We start from the raw sequence: 19,622 nt of genomic DNA, 5'->3' as shown, positions 1-19,622 counted from the left end.
GTATAGCTGTGATAGTCTCCCGAACAAGTAGCGCAAATCCACCTCCCTTTTACATCCCCCTCGATCCCGCCTGAAACATCTAAATCCTGGAACGTTTAGCTGCCAATCCTGCCCTTCCCTCAACCAGGTCTCTGTAATGGCAACAACATCATAGTTCCAAGTACTAATCCAAGCTCTAAGTTCATCTGCCTTACCCGTAATGCTCCTTGCATTAAAACATATGCACTTCAGGCCACCAGACCTGCTGTGTTCAGCAACTTCTCCCCGTCTGCTCTGCCTCAGAGCCACACTGTCCCTATTCCCTACTTCTCCCTCAATGCTCTCACCTACTGACCTATTGCCCCCGTGCCCACCCCCCTGCCATACTAGTTTAAACCCTCCCGTGTGACACTAGCAAACCTCGCGGCCAGGATATTTATGCCTCTCCGGTTTAGATGCAACCCGTCCTTCTTATACAGGTCACACCTGCCCCGGAAGAGCTCCCAGTGGTCCAGATAATGGAAACCCTCCCTCCTACACCAGCTGTTTAGCCACGTGTTTATCTGCTCTATCTTCCTATTTCTAGCCTCACTGGCACGTGGCACAGGGAGTAATCCCGAGATTACAACCCTCGAGGTCCTGTCTTTTATCTTTCTGCCTAGCTCCCTGAACTCCTGCTGCAGGACCTCATGCCCCTTCCTGCCTATGTCGTTAGTACCAATATGTACAACGACCTCTGCCTGTTTGCCCTTCCCCTTGAGGATTCCCTCTACCCGTTCGGAGACATCCTGGACCCTGGCACCAGGGAGGCAACATACCATCCTGGAGTCTCTTTCACGTCCACAGAAGCGCCTATCTGTGCCCCTGACTATAGAGTCCCCTATTACTATTACTCTTCTGCGCTTTGACCCTCCCTTCTGAACATCAGAGCCAGCCGTGGTGCCACTGCTCTGGCTGCTGCTGTTTTCCCCTGATAGGCTATCCCCCCCGACAGTATCCAAAGGGGTATACCTGTTCGAGAGGGGGACAACAGAGGGGATTCCTGCACTGACTGCCTGCCCTTTCTGGTGGTCACCCATTTCTCTGCCTGCACCTTGGGTGTGACCACATTTACATAACTGCGATCTATGACGCTTTCCGCCACCTGCATGCTCCTAAGTGCATCCAATTGCCGCTCCAACCGAACCATGCGGTCTGTGAGGAGCTCCAGTTGGGTGAACTTTCTGCAGATGAAGCCATCCGGGACGCTGGAAGCCTCCCGGACCTGCCACATCTCACAGTCAGAGCACAACACCCCTCTAACTGACATTGCTTCAATTAATTAAAACTTTTTTAAATACTTTTTTTTTAAATTTCAAAGTTACTGTCAACTATCTGTTTCCTAGCACTAGATTTCTAATAGAAATGCGATAGCTAACTATAATACTCTCCGATCTCAGGTATGATAAATCATTGAATATATCCTGCTTCATTACACATAACCAGATCCAATATCTGGTCGAAATTCTAAGACGCACTGTTCCAATAGGATGTTAAGGTGTCTCAAAAATAATGTTTGCACTCATTATCGAGTTCGGCTTTGCCAATGTGCTTCGTCAAATCCATGTGAAGTTGCATGTTTCACATGATAATTACAGCAAAATGCTTTGAAACACATATTATCCATTGATTTGTGTTCGACAACGCTGTGTTGCTACTGTTATGGAGATTTAAATTCATCGATCATTAAGTTATTTCCTCCTTTATTTCGTATATCCGTCCAAAATGTTTCGACATAAATATTATCTGAAACAAAGTTATATCATACTATTTTACAGACCTCACCCTTTACTCACAGAGCTACACGACGTGCATTTACATTCCCAGTGTTTGTCCGAAAAATCAGATAACCTTGAATAATATGGTCATGTTGCAGACGCGCCTGTATAAATACCATGTTACCAACTTTCATGCATTTATATTTGTGCTGTTATTTCACTCAACTTAGAGGAAATGCTAAGTGCGTAATAAGGACATTTCCAGAGAACAACATATTTTTGGTTGAACAGTGCATAACATGATAATATAGATTTGGCCACTTGAGATGGCAAGTGTTTGGCATAAATATAAAAGCACTATTTACATGAGGAGAGGAAGTGTGGATCAGAGGTTTGTTGAGCTAAAAATGTGTTCGTTATCAAGAAATATAAAATAGGGGATGTTACTTGAAAGAAGTACGAAACAAAAACTCAACATGATTGTTTCCTTTCTCGAGAAAATGCATAAAACATATAGTTCGTAGTTTGCCGCAATGGATCCTTCATCCTATATTGTCGCCATCTGTGGTTTCAATGTTTATAGATTGAGAAAGTTTTGATTGAAATTTACACTTATTTTTCTGACATCGTTGTAATTCAATCCATTAACATAGACCGAAATCTGAGTAAATGTACAACAGGCAAGTGAATTTGGCAAATGTTCATATTCCGGCCTTTGCTCACGACTTAGTTTATGTGAAGCATCTAAGTAGCACCTTTCCGAGAAATGTTCTGAGAACTTGCGAAGCATTATCTCTGCATACAGATAACCAGCTGTAATGTTGTTCCAGTTAATTTTTTTTTTTAAAATTCCTTCAGAATAACCGTGATTTATTGGCGACACTGTCAAAATGGTCCCAATCACGTTAATTAAATCGAAATAGCGATCGAATGATGTATCAAGAGAAACACTATGCATTTCACATTGCGGGATCAGTTCAATTTCGACATTTGATAAACTCAACATCAGTTCACGGTATCCTGTTGAAGTGAGAATTAATCTCTTTCATCGATCACCATTAACACTTTGCCAATTCCTTATGCCATATTTGGAATGTACATGAACATTTGGCAACTTATCGCACCAATGAACTGCTTTGCTTCTGGTCAAATATTTATTGCGAAACATGGTGGAGAAGAACATTACATTCTTACTCTCTGGATGCTCTTCTGTTCGATTTTTTGTTTACATTATTTAGTAAATCTTGCGATAACGATATAATTAATGAGACATTATAATTAAAATTTCACACGATTATTCCAAAACTCTCAATGAACTAGTGTCAGTTGGAGTACATAGAAACAGTTTCCCAAATGGTATAATGGTCCGAAAGCCGATCGTCCAACAGCAGGAATTTACGTAGCAAATATAAAAAAACTAAGGTAGGACGGTTAAATATTTGGAGTTAATCCAGCAAAGACCTGAAACTGCGAAATTATTTGGAAAGAGTTAATCATAGGGGCAAATAATCCTTTTTGTGAAGTCAAAATGGGAGTCATCAGCTGAGATCATGGGTAGGACATCTAATAAGCATTCATAACTATTTGTTCTCATTACTTTCAGTTCTTCTTTCGTTTCATTGTTGCATTGCTGATCGTGAATATTGAAAATTAGTTTCCTCTAGCAATATAATTTCAGTGGCTATAGGATAATGTCTTGGCCAGCTGTCCTCCTTAAATGTACTGCAATGGTTTTGAATTATTGTTATTGCTGTATTTCATTTTTAACACTCCCTCGCTGGAGGACTTTGACTCAGACTTAATGGTGGGGCGCCAGTCATCAAACGTCTTGAATTAGAAGCATTAATAATACATGCAATCATTCAAACATCATGGAATTTTATATTCCAAATGATCTTATGGCACACGCCGTACATTGCAAAAATAGACGTTACAAAATAGACAAGCAATTTTACAGAACTTTGTCTAGACCATCGTTTCCATACCGAGGACGTTGGTCTGCATCTATTGCGATTGCATAGCTCTTTGCTCCAATAAGATAAATCTTTTTTTTTAGGGAGAGCAAAAAATATGAAAGTCATGGTTAAACAATCATTGTGCGGTTGTTTATACTTTGCACTTTCGCAAACAAACTGGATTTCTTTTTTCAGAATTGAAGCAAGTCAATGAAACTTTGATTGGTGCAGGTAAACAAAATTGGTCTGAATATATTTTTACTTATTTATTAATTTATGGTACGCCGTTATTTTTTATACCAATCAAAGGGCAATTTTCCGTGGCGAATTCACCGACCCTCACATCTCTAGAATAGTGTGGCTGAGTCCCAAGCAGACACTTGGAAAATGTGAAAACTCCACATGGACAGCAGTCTGGGGCCGGCATGCAACCCTGATCCTCAGCGCAGTGATCGAACCCGGATCCTCAGCGTCGTGAAGCAGCTGTGCTATTCACTGCAGTGCTGAGTTTATTAAAGTACTTTGAAAAGCAAAGCAACTCAGGGATGGTACATTTTTTTTGAAACCCATTCATGCCCATGGAATATAATAATCGTGTTTTGGATAATAGTAGTTTAGTTTCTGTGGAAACAGCAAATGTTCACCATGTTGCGGTAATTAAATCGTTAATCCTACCTGAACACATTATATTGTCAATTAGTGCAGCCAATGGTGGCCGGAAGCTTTCCAATATATTGAATGACAAATTTGTTTTCCCAAAAAACATTTTTCTGGGCGTTTCTTGAACCATTGATAATCAGTACCAGATTTGTGCGCAGCTTCATTTGTTAACAATAACAAACGCTATATTTAAATCCAGAGTCAGAACTAAAGAAGAAGGAGTCAGGTAAAGTGTGCTGTCACGGGTTCTGAACTACGTAACGAATATTCCGCCAAATTTCATAACTATAATATACAATAATTGAATTCCCTGAACTAAAATGTGATATAATGACTTTCATGAATCTATGCTTATTGACAATTTTCAACAATTATCTTCAGATTTGTTTTCCCATATTAAAGAAAATGGTGAGTATCCTTTGCAAAAATGCACGTGAGAATAGCAGACAATTATCTCTGATGGCTGGTTCACTAAATCTACATTAAGTAATGTTTACCTGGAATTGATTTAAATAGAAAGCAGGTTTTGAAATTTTTTGAGAATTGCAGCAGTCGCAAACAAAAGCTTATGACCTCTGTTCGTTGCAGATTTTGCTGAGAACATGTTAGTTTCTAAATAGTTCACAGCTTAGCCTGAAAGAAAGTTCAAAGAAGAATCAATGTCTTATAAATCTGAAATTCAGCCAGCGGTTTTCGCTGCTGCGTTGGTGTTTACCTGGGGAAAATCCTGTCAACAAACAGTAAATGAAATACCATCCCGCCGCCAGCGAATCACATGCGGCCCAGAAACACGCTTCTGGCGGACAGGAGAATCCCGACCCATATTGACTGCGAGAAGTTCAGTCTCTGACACAAGTGAATGGGCTTTGGGAATATACAATCGAACATCAGAGGAGAGTTTCAGGATTCGAATATCGGGGAGTGGTGGGGTTCGATGCTTTCGGACAAGGACGGGCTGGTGGTTCGGATACAGGATAGTGAAGATATGGATATCTGTGTGGAACGGAGGACAGTTACGACATCACGGGTAATCGAAGAACGGCGGTTTTGCACGTGAGATATCGTTTTGACGCGTGGGTGCACATTGGTCTGTAGAACCTGGGGTATGATTTTGGACATCAGGGTGAGGTGGGGTTTTCAGACATCGCCAGAACATCTGGCGCTGCGGAGTGGTCAGTCGTCAGTGGTATGGGCAGTTCAGACGTGAAAGGGGATTCGGACATTGTGGTTGGATATTGGACATCGGAAGCTGGGAATCGAACTAGAAGAACTCGGAAAACGGGGGCGGCTTTTGATGTTTTGCAGGTTGGGGTAAAATGGTTGCAGCCATTGTTACGAGGCGGTTTTTATTTAGTTAGCTTTGGGTGTTTAGGGCATCTGGGGGCGTACCGAGCGCGAGGGTGGAGACTTCTGCAGTGATTGCGGTTCTGGCATCGAGAGGTTTTGGCATCCTACAAATGTTATATTGGGAAGACGCTCTTCAGGCCATGGATGAAGATATTGGTGGGCCTTGGGCATGATGTTGTGTAGTATACAGCCGAGGAAACTGGAGGATATAAGTGGATGCAGACAGGCGCTAGAGCTGGGGGGGGGGGCGGTGCGCGGGCGGTGGGGGGTGCTTGGGTGCAGTAGAACCGTCTCACGTTGCTACGCTTCCGGTCAAAAAAATAGTTGGCCCTATGAAATTTCAGTCAGCGAATGAAAAAGCAAAGATTTATTCAGAATTCAGAATCGTGTGTTGTATGCGGTTTCTACTTAAATGTAATAATTAATGCGGCATACCCTACCAATGAATCGTACTGAATCAGGAAACGAAATGTCGTCAATAAAGCACTTTCTGAGATATTCGGACAAATTCCCGGAAACGTGGTCCTCGAGCTGGATTTTTAGGTTGATATTAGAAGGGTTTCCTCATTCTGCAAGACATGCTTCACTATGTTTTGATAAGAGATATTTCGGATAGTTGCAATGAAGTACCACTCTATTCCAAAGTACCCAATTCTTAAAGGCACGATGTACAGCGATGTATAATTTTCTGTCCTTTAATGTATTCAACCCGAATCTCGGACGATTGAATCAATGTCGGAAGAATGCGCGGAGGGTTCCAGAAATGTACTTAGCCCGACGGAAGTTTGAGCATATGTACGACACGATACGCACGTGGGGATATCCTTTGGTTAATTACGCGCACATGCAATGAGTATTCGAAAGTTCAAGTTTAAACACTTTCTCTTACAGAAATAACCCTGCATGAAAGAGATAAGCGTAAGACATTTTCCATGGGGCTATTTCGTGTATGTTTTTTCCCCGCAACACCTAACGTCGACATCCACACTAAGGTCATTTTTTTCTTTAAAAACTATTCATTAATTTCAGAGTTAGAAATGTGCTGCGTTGCTGTAAGTTTTAACTCAAAATTGTCGGTGCTTTGCCAATTTTCTTTCCTCTGGTACCATATTGGCTTCGGTGCAGCCGCGGATAAACTACCTGGAACAAAGTCGTTAGCAACAAAAACTGCATGTTGATTGCTAAATATAACAGAATGTGCCCAGATTTAAGGATGGGTTATTGTCACACGCTTCATTCATTTTGCGGCCTACATCACGACTTGCATTTGTTGTCCCGCTTTCAAGTTCTATATTCAACCACACCATGCCACAAACAGCTCCGTACCGGGCCAGCACTCCCACGGAATACCCTCTGCTCTTCCCGCGACACACACCGACACACGCACACACACACACTCCTACTCTCCCTTTTATTTCTTCTGGCTCCTGTCTTTCTTGTGTGAACTTTGTCCAAAAGGCAATATTTGTCTTTACTTGGAGCACTAAATTGCGAAAACCTGACACCAAACTGTTTCTCGGGCCATCTCATTTCCTCCACATGACGTCAAATAATGAACAGAATCCGGGAGGGGGGGGGGATCTGTACTGTAAGCGATGTCTGACCCATCTTTCGGTTCAACTGTCAGGAAGGCAATATTTCTCGACAGATACTTACGCTGCATTCTTCCATTTTATTCATCTGCGAGTTCGTTATAATACTGACCAACGCTATCTTCATCAAACAGAGACAAATTCTTAATTATACCTAGTACTCCTATCTCACCAAACGGATTTTTGTGAAAAATGTCATTGCTTTTAATGTATCTAAAATCGCGCTTTCCATGACCTGCAAAATATCTATATTTGCATATGAGCGCCGGGTTCTGACGGGTCTCATTGCACTATTTGTTACTGAATGCTTCTTGCGTTCCTGAGCATTGCGTAAAAGTTAAGAATAGTTAATACAAGGATCATTATTTCCCATCTCAATTTGTCGCTAGGAATACTTTCAGTTCCGTCAATAACAGCTTTACTGGTCTTAATTTTTTATTTGGCTATGAATGTATTCATATAAATTTGCTTGATCCATCTTTATTCTTTCGGGTGTTCAGCTTTGTTTCATCCAATCTAATTTATGTGCAACATCTTAGTCACATTCTATCAGGGCGCGTTGTCCTTCAGATTATTCTTTCCTTCCAAAGTTTCACCACTGTCTCTTTCGTAAGTCAATGCCAGTTAAAGAAAGCGCACCGAATTTGCATGTCTATGTACAGCAATAACTACAACACGAGCGAAAAGCAGACAATTGAACAATAACATAATAAATAGAAACGACACGAGTAACGTTACGCATACTTAAAACATATCTCTGTACTTTTCAGAAATAGAAACATTGAAAAATCGCCTTGATGAAAAGGGTGAGTGAAATTTTAAATCGGCCAATATTGTACGTGCTAACATGCATTAATGTGGAAATGCTGGCGTTGGACTGGGATGAGCACAGTAAGATGTCTTACAACACGAGGTTGAAGTACAACAGGTTTGTTTCAAAGCACTAGCTTTCGCAGCACTGCTCCTTCCTCAGGTGGATGAATAGGAGTGTTCCAGAAATATCTATATGGACAAAGTCAAAGATGCAAGACAATGCTTTGAATGCGAGCATTTGCAGGTAATTAAGTCTTTACAGGTCCAGAGATAGGGGTAACTCCAGGTTAAAGATGTTTGAATTGTCTCAAGCCAGGACAATTGATAGGATTTCGCAAGCCCAGGCCAGATGGTGGGGATAAATGTAATGCGAAATGAATCCAAGGTCCCGGTTGAGGCCGTACACATGTGTGGGGAACTTGGCTATAAGTTTCTGCTCGGTGATTTTGCGTTGAAGGCCGCCTTGGAGAACGCTTACCCGGAGATCACAGGCTGAATACCCTTGACTGCTGAAGTGTTCCCCGTCCAAGAAACGTGCACAGTATTATCCGTCTTTTATTTTACTTTCATGACACTTTTGACTTCCTCAGTTTGTCATTATTATTGAATATATTTGGCAGGAGCTTTCTTCATCAGTGGATTATACACATGTTGGGAGTTATAAAATTACATTAAATGTCCGACACTTGATTTTCACCAGATTTCTTTTAAGATATCACTGAAGTCATTATGAGCGAGTTTTCACGTATTTTTGAATGTTTTAGCACTAGTAAAGACGCCAGGTCTCAAATTTCGACTCACTGCCAAATTATATCATATTGTGATCCCTCGGGCAGGTACGACCCTTTATTACAAATTATTGAATTTATCCTGCCTCATTACAGAACCTGATCCAATATCAACTTCCGGACAAAAATCTAAGATGAACTGTTCCAAAAGCGTGTTAGGGTGTCCCAAAGTACTTTTGCATGCATTTTCGTGTTAGACTTTGTGAATATGCTTCGTCAAATTAATGTAAAGTTGAATGTCGCACGTGATAACTGCAGTAAAGTCCTTCCAAACACATGTTATCTATTGATATGTAGTTGACATGTGTTAAATACGTCGACCACTATTCTATTTCCTCCGTTATCTCGTATCCCCGTCGAAGTTTTTTCTCCATAAATATTATCTGAATTAAGGTTATTTCTCACTGTTGTGTTAACCACATCCTTTGCTCACAGAGCATCATGATGTCCATTTACATTCCCAATGTTTATCCAACATATCAGATAACCTTGAATAACATGGTCTCCTTGCAAACGTGGGCCTGTATAAATGTCATGTTCCCAATATTAATGGATTTATATTTGTTCAGTTATTTTACCCAATTTAGACCAAATTCTGCGGACGGAATGAGGACATTTTCAGAGCACAACACATTTTTTGTTAATCAGTATATGACATGATATGTAAATATTTGGTCACGAGATTGCAAGCGTGGAATTTGGCATAAATGTGAAAGGGGTATTTACATGAGAAAAGGAAGCGTGGATCAGATGGAAGTGTGCTCTGCGTTGGGAGAAAATAATACTTATATGCAGTGTTCCAAATTATTGAGATGAAAATGTGTTCGTTATCAAGGTATAAAACAGGAGAATATTTTAATTGAAAAACTGCGAAACAAAGACTCAGCCTGATGTTTTCCTTGCTCCAAACAATGCAGTAAAACATACAGTTCGTAGCTTTCCGCAATTGATCCTTCATTCTATATTTTCACCATATGTTGTTTCAATGTCTCTTGATTGATAACGTTTTACTTAAAATAGACATCAATGTTTCTGACATTATTGTAATACATTCGTTCAATATAGACCGAACTCTGAGTAAATATATGACAGGCAAGTAAATTTGCCAAATTTAAATATTCCCTCGTTTGCTCACGGCTTTGTTAATGTGAAGCAACTCGGTGTCACTTTTCCTCGAAATGTTAATAGAACTTACGAAGCAATATCTCCGCATACAGGTAACAAGTTGGAATGTTCCAGCTAAATTTTGAAAAAATATTTCCTGCAAGAAAACCATGATTGATTGGCGGCAATGACAAAATGGTCCCGTCGCGTCAGTTAAATCGGATCAACGATCGAATGGTGTATCAAGGAAAGACGATGCATTTTACAGTGCCGATCCAGCTTAATTACAACATTTTGATAAACTCGACATGAAATCTAGCCATTCTGATTGAAGTGTGAATGAGTCTCTTTATTCTATCAATATCAGCACTTTGCCAATTCCTCATGCAATATTTGGAATGTGCATGGACATTTGGCAATTTATCGCGCCAATGGACTGCTTAGCATATGGTGAAATACTTATTGAAAAGAAAGTAGGAACAGAACATTACATTCTTACTCTCTGGATGCTATTATGCTCGAATTTTAGTTGACATGGTTTAGTGAAGGTTGTGATAATGATAGGATCTATGAGAAAGTATAATTATAATTTCACAGGATTATTGAATTTTTTTTAATGAACCAGTGTCAGTTGGAGTACGTGCAATCACCTTCACAGCTGATATTATGGTACCAAAACCGATCGTCCAACAGCCGGAGTTGATGCAGCAAATCACTAAAAAGTCAACTATTACGTGGAAAATATTTGGAGGTAATCCGATGGAGAAGTTAAACTTCGAAATTAGTTGGAAAGAGTAAATCAGAGGTGCAAATGAGCCTTTTTGTCTAATCCAAATGGGAGTCACAACCTTGGTAATGTGTGGGAAATCGAACAAGCATGCATATCAACTTGTTCTCATTACTTTTAGTTCTTCGTTCGATTCATTGTCGCGAATAGTGACTTTAAAAACCTGGCTGTACAACACATATTCTTCGGAAATGTTTCTGTAAATTCGGTGGCTCGAGCAATATCATTTCAGTGGCTACAGGATATTGTCTTGGCCACATCTCCGCCTTAATCGTTTTGCATTGGTTTTGAATTATTCTTATGGCTGTATTTCAACTGTTATCTCTCCCATTCCAGAGGGCTTTGTTTCAGACGTAATGTTGGGGCGCAATTCATAAAACGTCTGAAATTGAAAACATTGATAAGCATGCAATCGTCCAAACAACATGGAGTTTTATATCATAAACGATCTTCTGGCGCCCACAATACATTGCTAAAATAGACGTTACAAAATAGACAAGCACTTTTATAGAACTGAGTCTAGTCCATCGTCTACATGCCGAGGAAGTTGTCCTGCCTCTATTGTGATTTGTATAGATCTTTGCTCCAATAAGATAAACATTTTTGGTGAAAGAAATAAAGAATAATAGTCATGGCTAAACAATCATTGACTTTGCACTTTCGCCAAAAAATTGGATTTGTGTTTCAGAATTAAAACAAGTCAACAAAGCTTTGATTGGTGCAGGTAAATAAAATTTGCATTGCGATATTATTATTTATTTACAGTACGCAATTCTTTTTTGTCCAATGACGGGGCAATTTTCAGTGGTGAGTTCGCCGACCCTCACATCTCTTGTATTTTGAGGCTGGGGCCCAGGCAGACACGTGTAAAATGTGGAAATTCCACAAGGTCAGCAGTCTGGGGCCTGGATCGAATCAGGAGCCTCTGCGCCATGAGGCAGCACGAGTTATTAGTGACGAGTGCAGCTAATACTTGGCAGAAGCCTTCCAATATGTTGAATGCCAAATTTGTTTTTCCAAAATCAGTTTTCTACGCGTTGCTTCAAACATTGATAATCAGTACTAGATTTATGTGCAGCTTGAGTAGTTAACAATAACAAAATGAATATTTAAATCCAGAGTCAGAACTAAAGAAGAAGGAGTCAGGTAAAGTGTGCTGTCACGGGCTGTGATATTCATAAAGAATTTTCCGCCAAATTGCAGTATGTAATTTCCTAACTCTAATATCCGATATTTGAAGTCCCTGACCTGTCATCTAAAATTATAACCTTGAAGAATCTATCCTTATGGACAATGTTTCAACAAATATCTTCAGATTTTTTTGCCCGCATTAAAATAAATGGTGAGTAGCCATTAGAAAATTGCAGGTGAGAACAGAAAACAATTAGCAATGTTGGTCGGTTTACCAATTCGACATTCAGTGATGTTTACCTGGAATTTATTTAAATTTTTAAAAGTTATGAACATTTGTGCGATGGCCAGAAGTACCAACCAAAAGCTTATGACCTCTGCTGGTTGCACATTTATCTTAGACCATGCTAGTTGTTAATTAGTTCACAGCTTTACCTGAAACAAAGTATTGAGAAGAATCAATGTCTTATAAATATTAACTTCATCCAGCGGCTTTCGCTGCTGCGGTTGTGTTTACCCGGGGGAAATCCTATCGCCATTTGGCGAAACAAAATACCATCCCACCACCAGTGAATGACATGCGGCCGAGAACAGGAGAATGCCGCCCCACATTAAATGCGAGAAGTTTAGTATTTGATGCAAGCTAATGGACTTTGAGTTAATGTATTTGTACATCAGAGGAGGGTATGAGTATCAAAAATATCGGGGATGAATAGGACGCATTAGGAAATGGAGGCACTGGTTGTTCTGACACAGGATGAGTGAAGATATGGATATGTGTGTGTTGGGGGGCGGGGGCGGGTGCGGTATCACGGGTATTCGTAAAACGATGGCTTGTCTCATGATACATCGGCTTATTTCATTTTGATGTGGCGATGCAGGCGTCGGACTGTGGTGATCACAGTAAGAAGGCTTACAACACTAGGTTAAAGTCCAACAGGTTTGTTTCAAATCTCTAGCTTTCGAAGCAATGCTCCTTCCTCAGGCGAATGAAGAGGTATGTTCCAGAAACATATATATGGCCAAAGTCAATGCTTTGAATGCGAGCATTTGCAGGTAATTAAGTCTTTACAGATCCAGAGAAATGGGTAACCCCAAGTTAAAGAGGTGTGAATTGTCTCAAGCCAGGGCAGTTGGTAGGATTTCGCAAGCCCAGGCCAGATGGTGGGTGATGATTGTATTGCGACATGAACCCAAGGTCCTGGTTTCGGCCGTACTCATGTGTATGGAACTTGGCTGTAATTTTCTGCTCGGCGATTTTGCATTGTTGCGCGTCCTGAAGGCCGCCTTGGAGAACGCTTACCCGCAGATCAGAGGCTGAATGCCCTTGAATGCGGAAGTATTTTTTTATGAGGGTGATCGCCAATCTGTGGTAGAGTTGTGTAGAACATGAGCTAAGGTATAGTCATCATGTTGGGGTGGGGTTTTCAGATCTCGGAACATCTGCTTCTGCAGAGGTTTGAGACGTCATTGGTATGCACAGTTCAGACATGAAAGGGGATTCGGACATTGGGTTTTGACAGTTGGACATCGGAAGCTGGCGATCGTATTTTACGGTATTCGGACAAGAGGGCGTGTGTTTCAGTTTAGCTGTCTGGGTATGATTGTTTTCAGCCACATGTGCGTGGGGTTTTGGACAGACGGCAGGTTTGGGGACATCTGGGGGTGGGGCGAGCAGGCAGGTGGAGACATCTGCAGTGAGAGCGGTTCGGAGATCACGAAGTGGGGAATTTGACATTGGAAAGATGCTATTCAGGCAAGCATGGATATAATGATGGAAATAGACGCAGGGCGGGGGGTGGGGTGGGGGGGGGGGGTGACGGCCGGCGTTGGGGGAGGTGGAGGTTGGTGGTTTGGGTTTGGGTGCAGTAAAACCGGCTCATGTTGGTACGTTTCACCTCAAAACACAGCAGTTTCGCCCCACGAAATTTGAGTCAGCGAATGAACGAATGATGATATATTCGGAATTCAGAATGGTGTGTAGTTTGCGGTTTCTACTTAAATGTTGTGTTTAATGCGGCACACTCTGACAATAAGACCATAAGACATAGGAGCGGAAGTAAGGCCATTCGGCCCATCGAGTCCATTTCACCATTCAATCATGGCTGATTTCAACTCCATTTACCCGCTCTCTCTCCATAGCCTTTAATTCCTCGAGAAGTCAAGAATTTATCAACTTCTGTCTTAAGCACACTCAACGACCCGGCCTTCACCGCCCTCCGTGGCAATGAATTCCACAGACCCACCACTCTCTGGCTGAAGAACTTTCTCCTCATCACTGTTCAAAACTTGTATTCTAAGGCTGTGCCCCCGGGTCCTAGTCTCCCCTGCTAATGGAAACAACTTCCCTCCGTCCACCATATCTAAGCCATTCATTATCTTGTAAGTTTCTATTAGATCTCCCCTTAACCTCCTAAACTCCAATGAATATAATCCCAGGAACCTCAGACGGCCATCGTATGTAAGGCCTACCATTCCTGGGATCATCCATGTGAATCTCCGCTGGACCCGCTCCAGTCCCAGTATGTCCTTCCTGAGGTGTGGGGCCCACACTTGCTCACAGTATTCTAAATGGGGCCTAACTAATGCTTTATAAAGCTTCAGAAGTACATCCCTGTTTTTATATTCCAAGCCTCTTGAGATAAATGACAACATTGCATTTGCTTTCTTAATTACGGCCTCAACCTGCACGTTTACATTTAGAGAATCCCGGACTAGGACTCCCAAGTCCCTTAGCACTTCAGCATTATGAATTTTGTCACCGTTTAGAAAATAGTCCATGCCTCTATTCGTTTTTCCAAAGGGCAAGACCTCGCACTTGCCCACGTTGAATTTCATCAGCCATTTCTTAGACCACTCTCCTGAACTGTCTAAATCTTTCTGCAGCCTTCCCACCTCCTCCATACTACCTGCCCCTCCATCTATCTTTGTATCTTCGGCAAACTTAGCCAGAATGCCCTCAGTCCCGTCATCTAGATCGTTAATATATAAAGAGAACAGCTGTGGCCCCAACACTGAACCCTGCGGGACACCACTCGTCACCGGTTGCCATTCCGAAAAAGAACCTTTTATCCCAACTTTCTGCCTTCTGCCTGATAGACAGTCGTCAATCCATGTTAGTACCTTGCCTCGAATACCATGGGCCCTTATTTTACTCAGCAGTCTCCTGTGAGGCACCTTATCAAAGGCCTTTTGGAAGTCAAGATAGATAACATCCATTGCCTCTACTTGGTCTAACCTATTTGTTATCTCTTCAAAGAACCCTAACAGGTTTGTCAGGCACATCCTCCCCTTACTAAATCCATGCTGACTTGTCCTAATCCGACACTGCACTTCCAAGAATTTAGAAATCTCATCCTTAACAATGGATTCTAGAATCTTGCCAACAACCGAGGTTAGGCTAATTGGCCTATAATTTTCCATCTCTTTCCTTCTTCCCTTCTTGAACAGCGATTTTCCAATCCTCTGGGACTTTCCCTGACTCGAGTGACTTTTGAAAGATCATAACTAACGCCTTCACTATTTCTTCAGCTATCTCCTTTAGAACTCTAGGATGTAGCCCACCTGGGCCCGGAGATTTATCAATTTTTATACCTCTTAGTTTCTCTCGCACTTTCTCCTCTGTGATGGGTACCATATTCAACTCTGACCCCTGACTCACCTGAATTGTTGGGATATTACTCATGTATTCTACTGTGAAGACTGACGCAAAGTACTTATTTAGTTCCTCAGCTATTTCCTTGTCTCCCATCACTAGATTACCAGCGTCATTTTGTAGCGCCCGCCTCTTGTTTGTTTTTAATGTATTTAAATAAACTTTTACTATCATTCCTAATGTTACTGGCTAGCCTACCTTCATAATTGATCCTCTCTTTCTTTATTTCTCTCTTTGTTATCCTCTGTTTGTTTTTGTAGCCTTCCCAATTTTCCGACTTCCCACTACTCTTTGCCACATTATAGGCTTTCTCTTTTGCTTTAATGCATTCCCGAACTTCCTTTGTCAGCCATCGCTGCCTAATCCCCTCTCTGATAACCTTTCTTTTCTTTGGGATGAACCTCTGTACTGTGTCCTCAATTACTCACAGAAACTCCTGCCATTGCTGTTCTACTGTCTTTCCCACTAGGCTCTGTTCCCAGTCGACTTTCGTCAGTTCATCCCTCATGCCCCTGTAGTTACCTTTATTTAACTGTAACACCTTTACATGTGATTCTACCTTCTTTCTTTCAAAGTGGAGATTGAATTCTACCATATTATGAACCGTGCTTGATCAGGAAACGAAATATGGGCAACGAGGCACTTTCTGAGATACTCGGACAGATTCCCACAAAAGTGCTCCTGGGCGTAGAGTTCATGGTTAATATTAGAGGGGTTTCTCATTCTGGAAGGCATGTTTCACTATGTTTTCTATATATATCAATGAGGAACCATTCTTTCCCGAAGTTCCCAATAGTCAATGGCACGATGTAAAGCGATGTATAATTTTGGGTACTTTAATATATTCAACTCTTAACTCAGATGACAGAATCAATGTCGGAAGAATGCACGGAGGGTTGATTTCAATAAAATACTGCACCGGTCGGCACGAGGGGACATTCTCTGGTTACTTCCGCGTGCATACCATGAACATTTGAAAGTGGAAATGTAAACATTTTCTCTTCCAGAAATTAACCTACATGAAAAACATATGCGTCAGACATTTTCCATGGGGTTATTTCTTATGTTGTTCTCCGCAAAACCTAACGTCGCCGTTCACACTAAGGATGATTTTTCCTTTGTAATTTGTTAATATTAATTGATTATCCGTGGCATCACCGAAGCCAATATGGCACGCAAGAGGAAAACAAATTGGAAAACACCGGCAATTTTCAGTTAATAATTCTGGCAACACAGAACATTTCAGTCTCTGAGATAATGGAATCATAGAATCATAGAACTTGCAGTGCAGAAGGAGGCCATTCGGCCCATCGAGTCTGCAGCCGCCCTTGGAAAGAGTACCCTACTTAAGCCCCATGCCTCCACCCTATCCCCTTTATCCCCATAACCCAGTAAGCCCACCTAAACGTTTTGGACACTAAGGGCAATTTAGAATGGCCAATCCACCTAACCTGTACATTTTTGGAATGTGGGTTTCCTCCGGGTGCTCCGGTTTCCCTCCACAGTCCAAATGATTGGCATTCTAAATTGCCCTCAATGTCCAAACAGGTTAGGTGGGTTTACTGGTTTATGGGGATAACGGGATAGGTTGGAGGCGTGGAGCTTATGTAGCTTGCTCTTTCCAAGGGCCGGTGCAGACTCGACGTGCCGAATGGCCTCCTTCTGCACTGTAAATTCTATGATTCTATGATTCAATGATTCAATGATTCTCAGATTCTAAGATTCTATGATTCTATGATTCTATGATTCTACGATTCTATGGTTCTATGATTTCAGACATGGAAACGTTCTGTGTTTCCATAATTATTAACTCACAATTGCCGGTGCTTTCCAATTCGTGTTTCCTCTTGCGTGCCATATTGGCGTTGGTGGTGCCACGGATAAACTACCTGAAACAATACCATTCAGGGCGAATACTGCACGTTGATTGCTAAATATAAGTGCACATGACCAGATTTTGGCAGGGGCTCTTGTGAAAACCTTTCTTCTTCTTGCGGCCGACGTCACTACTTGCAATTGTCCTCCCGTGTTGATGTCCTATATTCAGCCACACCGTCCCACAAACCGCCCCCTACCGCAATACCGCTCCCATAAAACACCCGTTGCATTTACCTCGGCATATTCAGTCATACAAGAACCTCTATCCTGTCATTATTGTTGAAACAAAGTCCAAAAGTTAACATTAACCTTACTTGCAGCCCGAAATTGCGAAGCCCCAACAGCATGCAGTTTATCAAGCCGTGTCAGTAGCTCAAAATAACGTCAAATAATGAACAGAATCGGGCAACAAATCACGCTGGAGTCCTGTAAACGATGTCTGAACCAACTTTCAATTCAACTGTCAAGAAGATATTATTTCCTGACAGCTACCTGCATTGCAGTCTTCCATTTGATTCCACTGCCAGTTCGTCTTCATGTTGACAAACACTGACTTCAAGAAACAGATACAAATTCGGAACGATAATTAGTACTCCTGACGCACAATGTGGACTTATGTTAAAAATATAATTGATTAAAATGTATGCAATGCCGCGCTCCCCATGACCAGCAAAGTATTTACAGTTGCATATGAGCGCCGGGTTCTGACGGCTCAAGTTGCAATATTTGTTTCTGAATACGTCTTGCGTTCCGAAGCATTACATCCAACAGTTAGGAATCGTTTCTGAACGAATCATTAATTCCCATCTCCGTTTGTCGCCTGGAACCCTGACAGGTCAGGCAATAACAGCTATACTGGTCTTCATTGTTTATTTGGCTATTAGGGCAGCACGGTAGCACAAGTGATTAGCAATGTGGCTTCACAGCGCCGGGGTCCCAGGTTCGATTACCTGCTGGGTCACTGTCTGTGCGGAGTCTGCACGTTCTCCCCGTGTCTGCGTGGGTTTCCTCCGGGTGCTCCGGTGTTCCTCCCACAGTCCAAAGACGTACAGGTTAGGTGGATTGGCGATGATAAATTGCCCTTCGTGACCAAAAAATGTGAGGAGGGGTTATTGGATTACGGGGATAAGGTGGGAGTGAGGGTTTAAATTGGTCGGTGCAGACTCGATGGACCGAATGGCTTCCTTCTGCACTGTATGTTCTATGTTCTATGAATGTATTTACATAAATTTGCCTGATCTATATTTATTCTTTCAGGTGATCTGCTTTGTTTTCCTCAAATACAATTCACGCTCAATATCTTAGTCATATTCTATCAGGGCACTTCGTCTTTTAGATTATTCTTTCCTTCCGAAGGCTCTGTCGTCAGACAATGCCAGTTGAAGACAACGCACCGAATGTGAATGTCTATGTACAACATAGCAACAACATCAACGAAGAGCAGATAATTAAAAAATATGATGCTGAGCCAGAAATAAATGATAAAGTTACCGCAACTTAAAACATAATTCTATTCCTTTTCAGAAATAGAATCTTTGAAAATTCGTCCTGATGAAAAGGGTTAGCGGAATTTTAAATGGACAACGTTGTACACAGTTAAGATGCATTATATTATTTTTGCCCAATTACAATTGTTTGGCACAGTTAGATTTAGTTTAGCGGGGAAAATAAAATCCAATGTGTTACTTCATCAATTTGCTGGTGGAAATTTGACACTGAAAGTTATAACTTGTAACCTCGATAAAAGATGAAAGACACAAATGACAAACCTGCAGTTTTGTTCAGAATTGTATCGCTTATTATATCGGGCAGTATTTTGCTGAATACATTTCGCTATTTGTCTCATGTACAAATTTGTGAGTTTAAAGAAGTTAACCCAATCAAGCAATCAGGAGAAAACATCGTAGTTTGACATCTACTCTACTCATGGTGTTTTTTTTTGACCGTTTCAGCGAAATGCGAGGTGGAACAAACCTTAGGTAAACATGAATGACTATCAGTGCTTTGCATGTCTAATACCTGAATGTATAAAAACAATCTTTTTTGTGGCAGTACATGGAGGCAAAATAATGCCAATATATGACGCAGGAAAACTCTGGTCTCCATGTGATGTCATGACTGGGGAGATGATGAATGATACTCAAACCGTTGGATCAATTGGATTTATCACTGTGCG

At 41.4% G+C, this 19,622-nt stretch overlaps 1 protein-coding gene across 1 annotated transcript in view; it reads left to right on the top strand.

Moving 5' to 3' along the window:
- Positions 1 to 19,622, top strand: part of LOC140390318 (uncharacterized) — a 408,192-nt gene that overhangs the window by 247,169 nt on the left and 141,401 nt on the right. Inside the window, exons 47-57 of the mRNA XM_072475373.1 lie at positions 2,390 to 2,416; positions 3,887 to 3,922; positions 4,551 to 4,577; positions 4,733 to 4,759; positions 6,590 to 6,616; positions 8,061 to 8,096; positions 9,957 to 9,983; positions 11,471 to 11,506; positions 11,902 to 11,928; positions 18,971 to 19,006; positions 19,399 to 19,425. Coding sequence (XP_072331474.1) covers positions 2,390 to 2,416; positions 3,887 to 3,922; positions 4,551 to 4,577; positions 4,733 to 4,759; positions 6,590 to 6,616; positions 8,061 to 8,096; positions 9,957 to 9,983; positions 11,471 to 11,506; positions 11,902 to 11,928; positions 18,971 to 19,006; positions 19,399 to 19,425 — 333 coding nt within the window. The remainder of the gene's footprint in view (positions 1 to 2,389; positions 2,417 to 3,886; positions 3,923 to 4,550; positions 4,578 to 4,732; positions 4,760 to 6,589; positions 6,617 to 8,060; positions 8,097 to 9,956; positions 9,984 to 11,470; positions 11,507 to 11,901; positions 11,929 to 18,970; positions 19,007 to 19,398; positions 19,426 to 19,622) is intronic.

The sequence above is a fragment of the Scyliorhinus torazame genome, chromosome 14, assembly GCF_047496885.1.
Source record: "Scyliorhinus torazame isolate Kashiwa2021f chromosome 14, sScyTor2.1, whole genome shotgun sequence".
Taxonomy (NCBI): Eukaryota; Metazoa; Chordata; class Chondrichthyes; order Carcharhiniformes; family Scyliorhinidae; genus Scyliorhinus; species Scyliorhinus torazame.
This window is presented reverse-complemented; position numbering and strand designations above follow the sequence as displayed.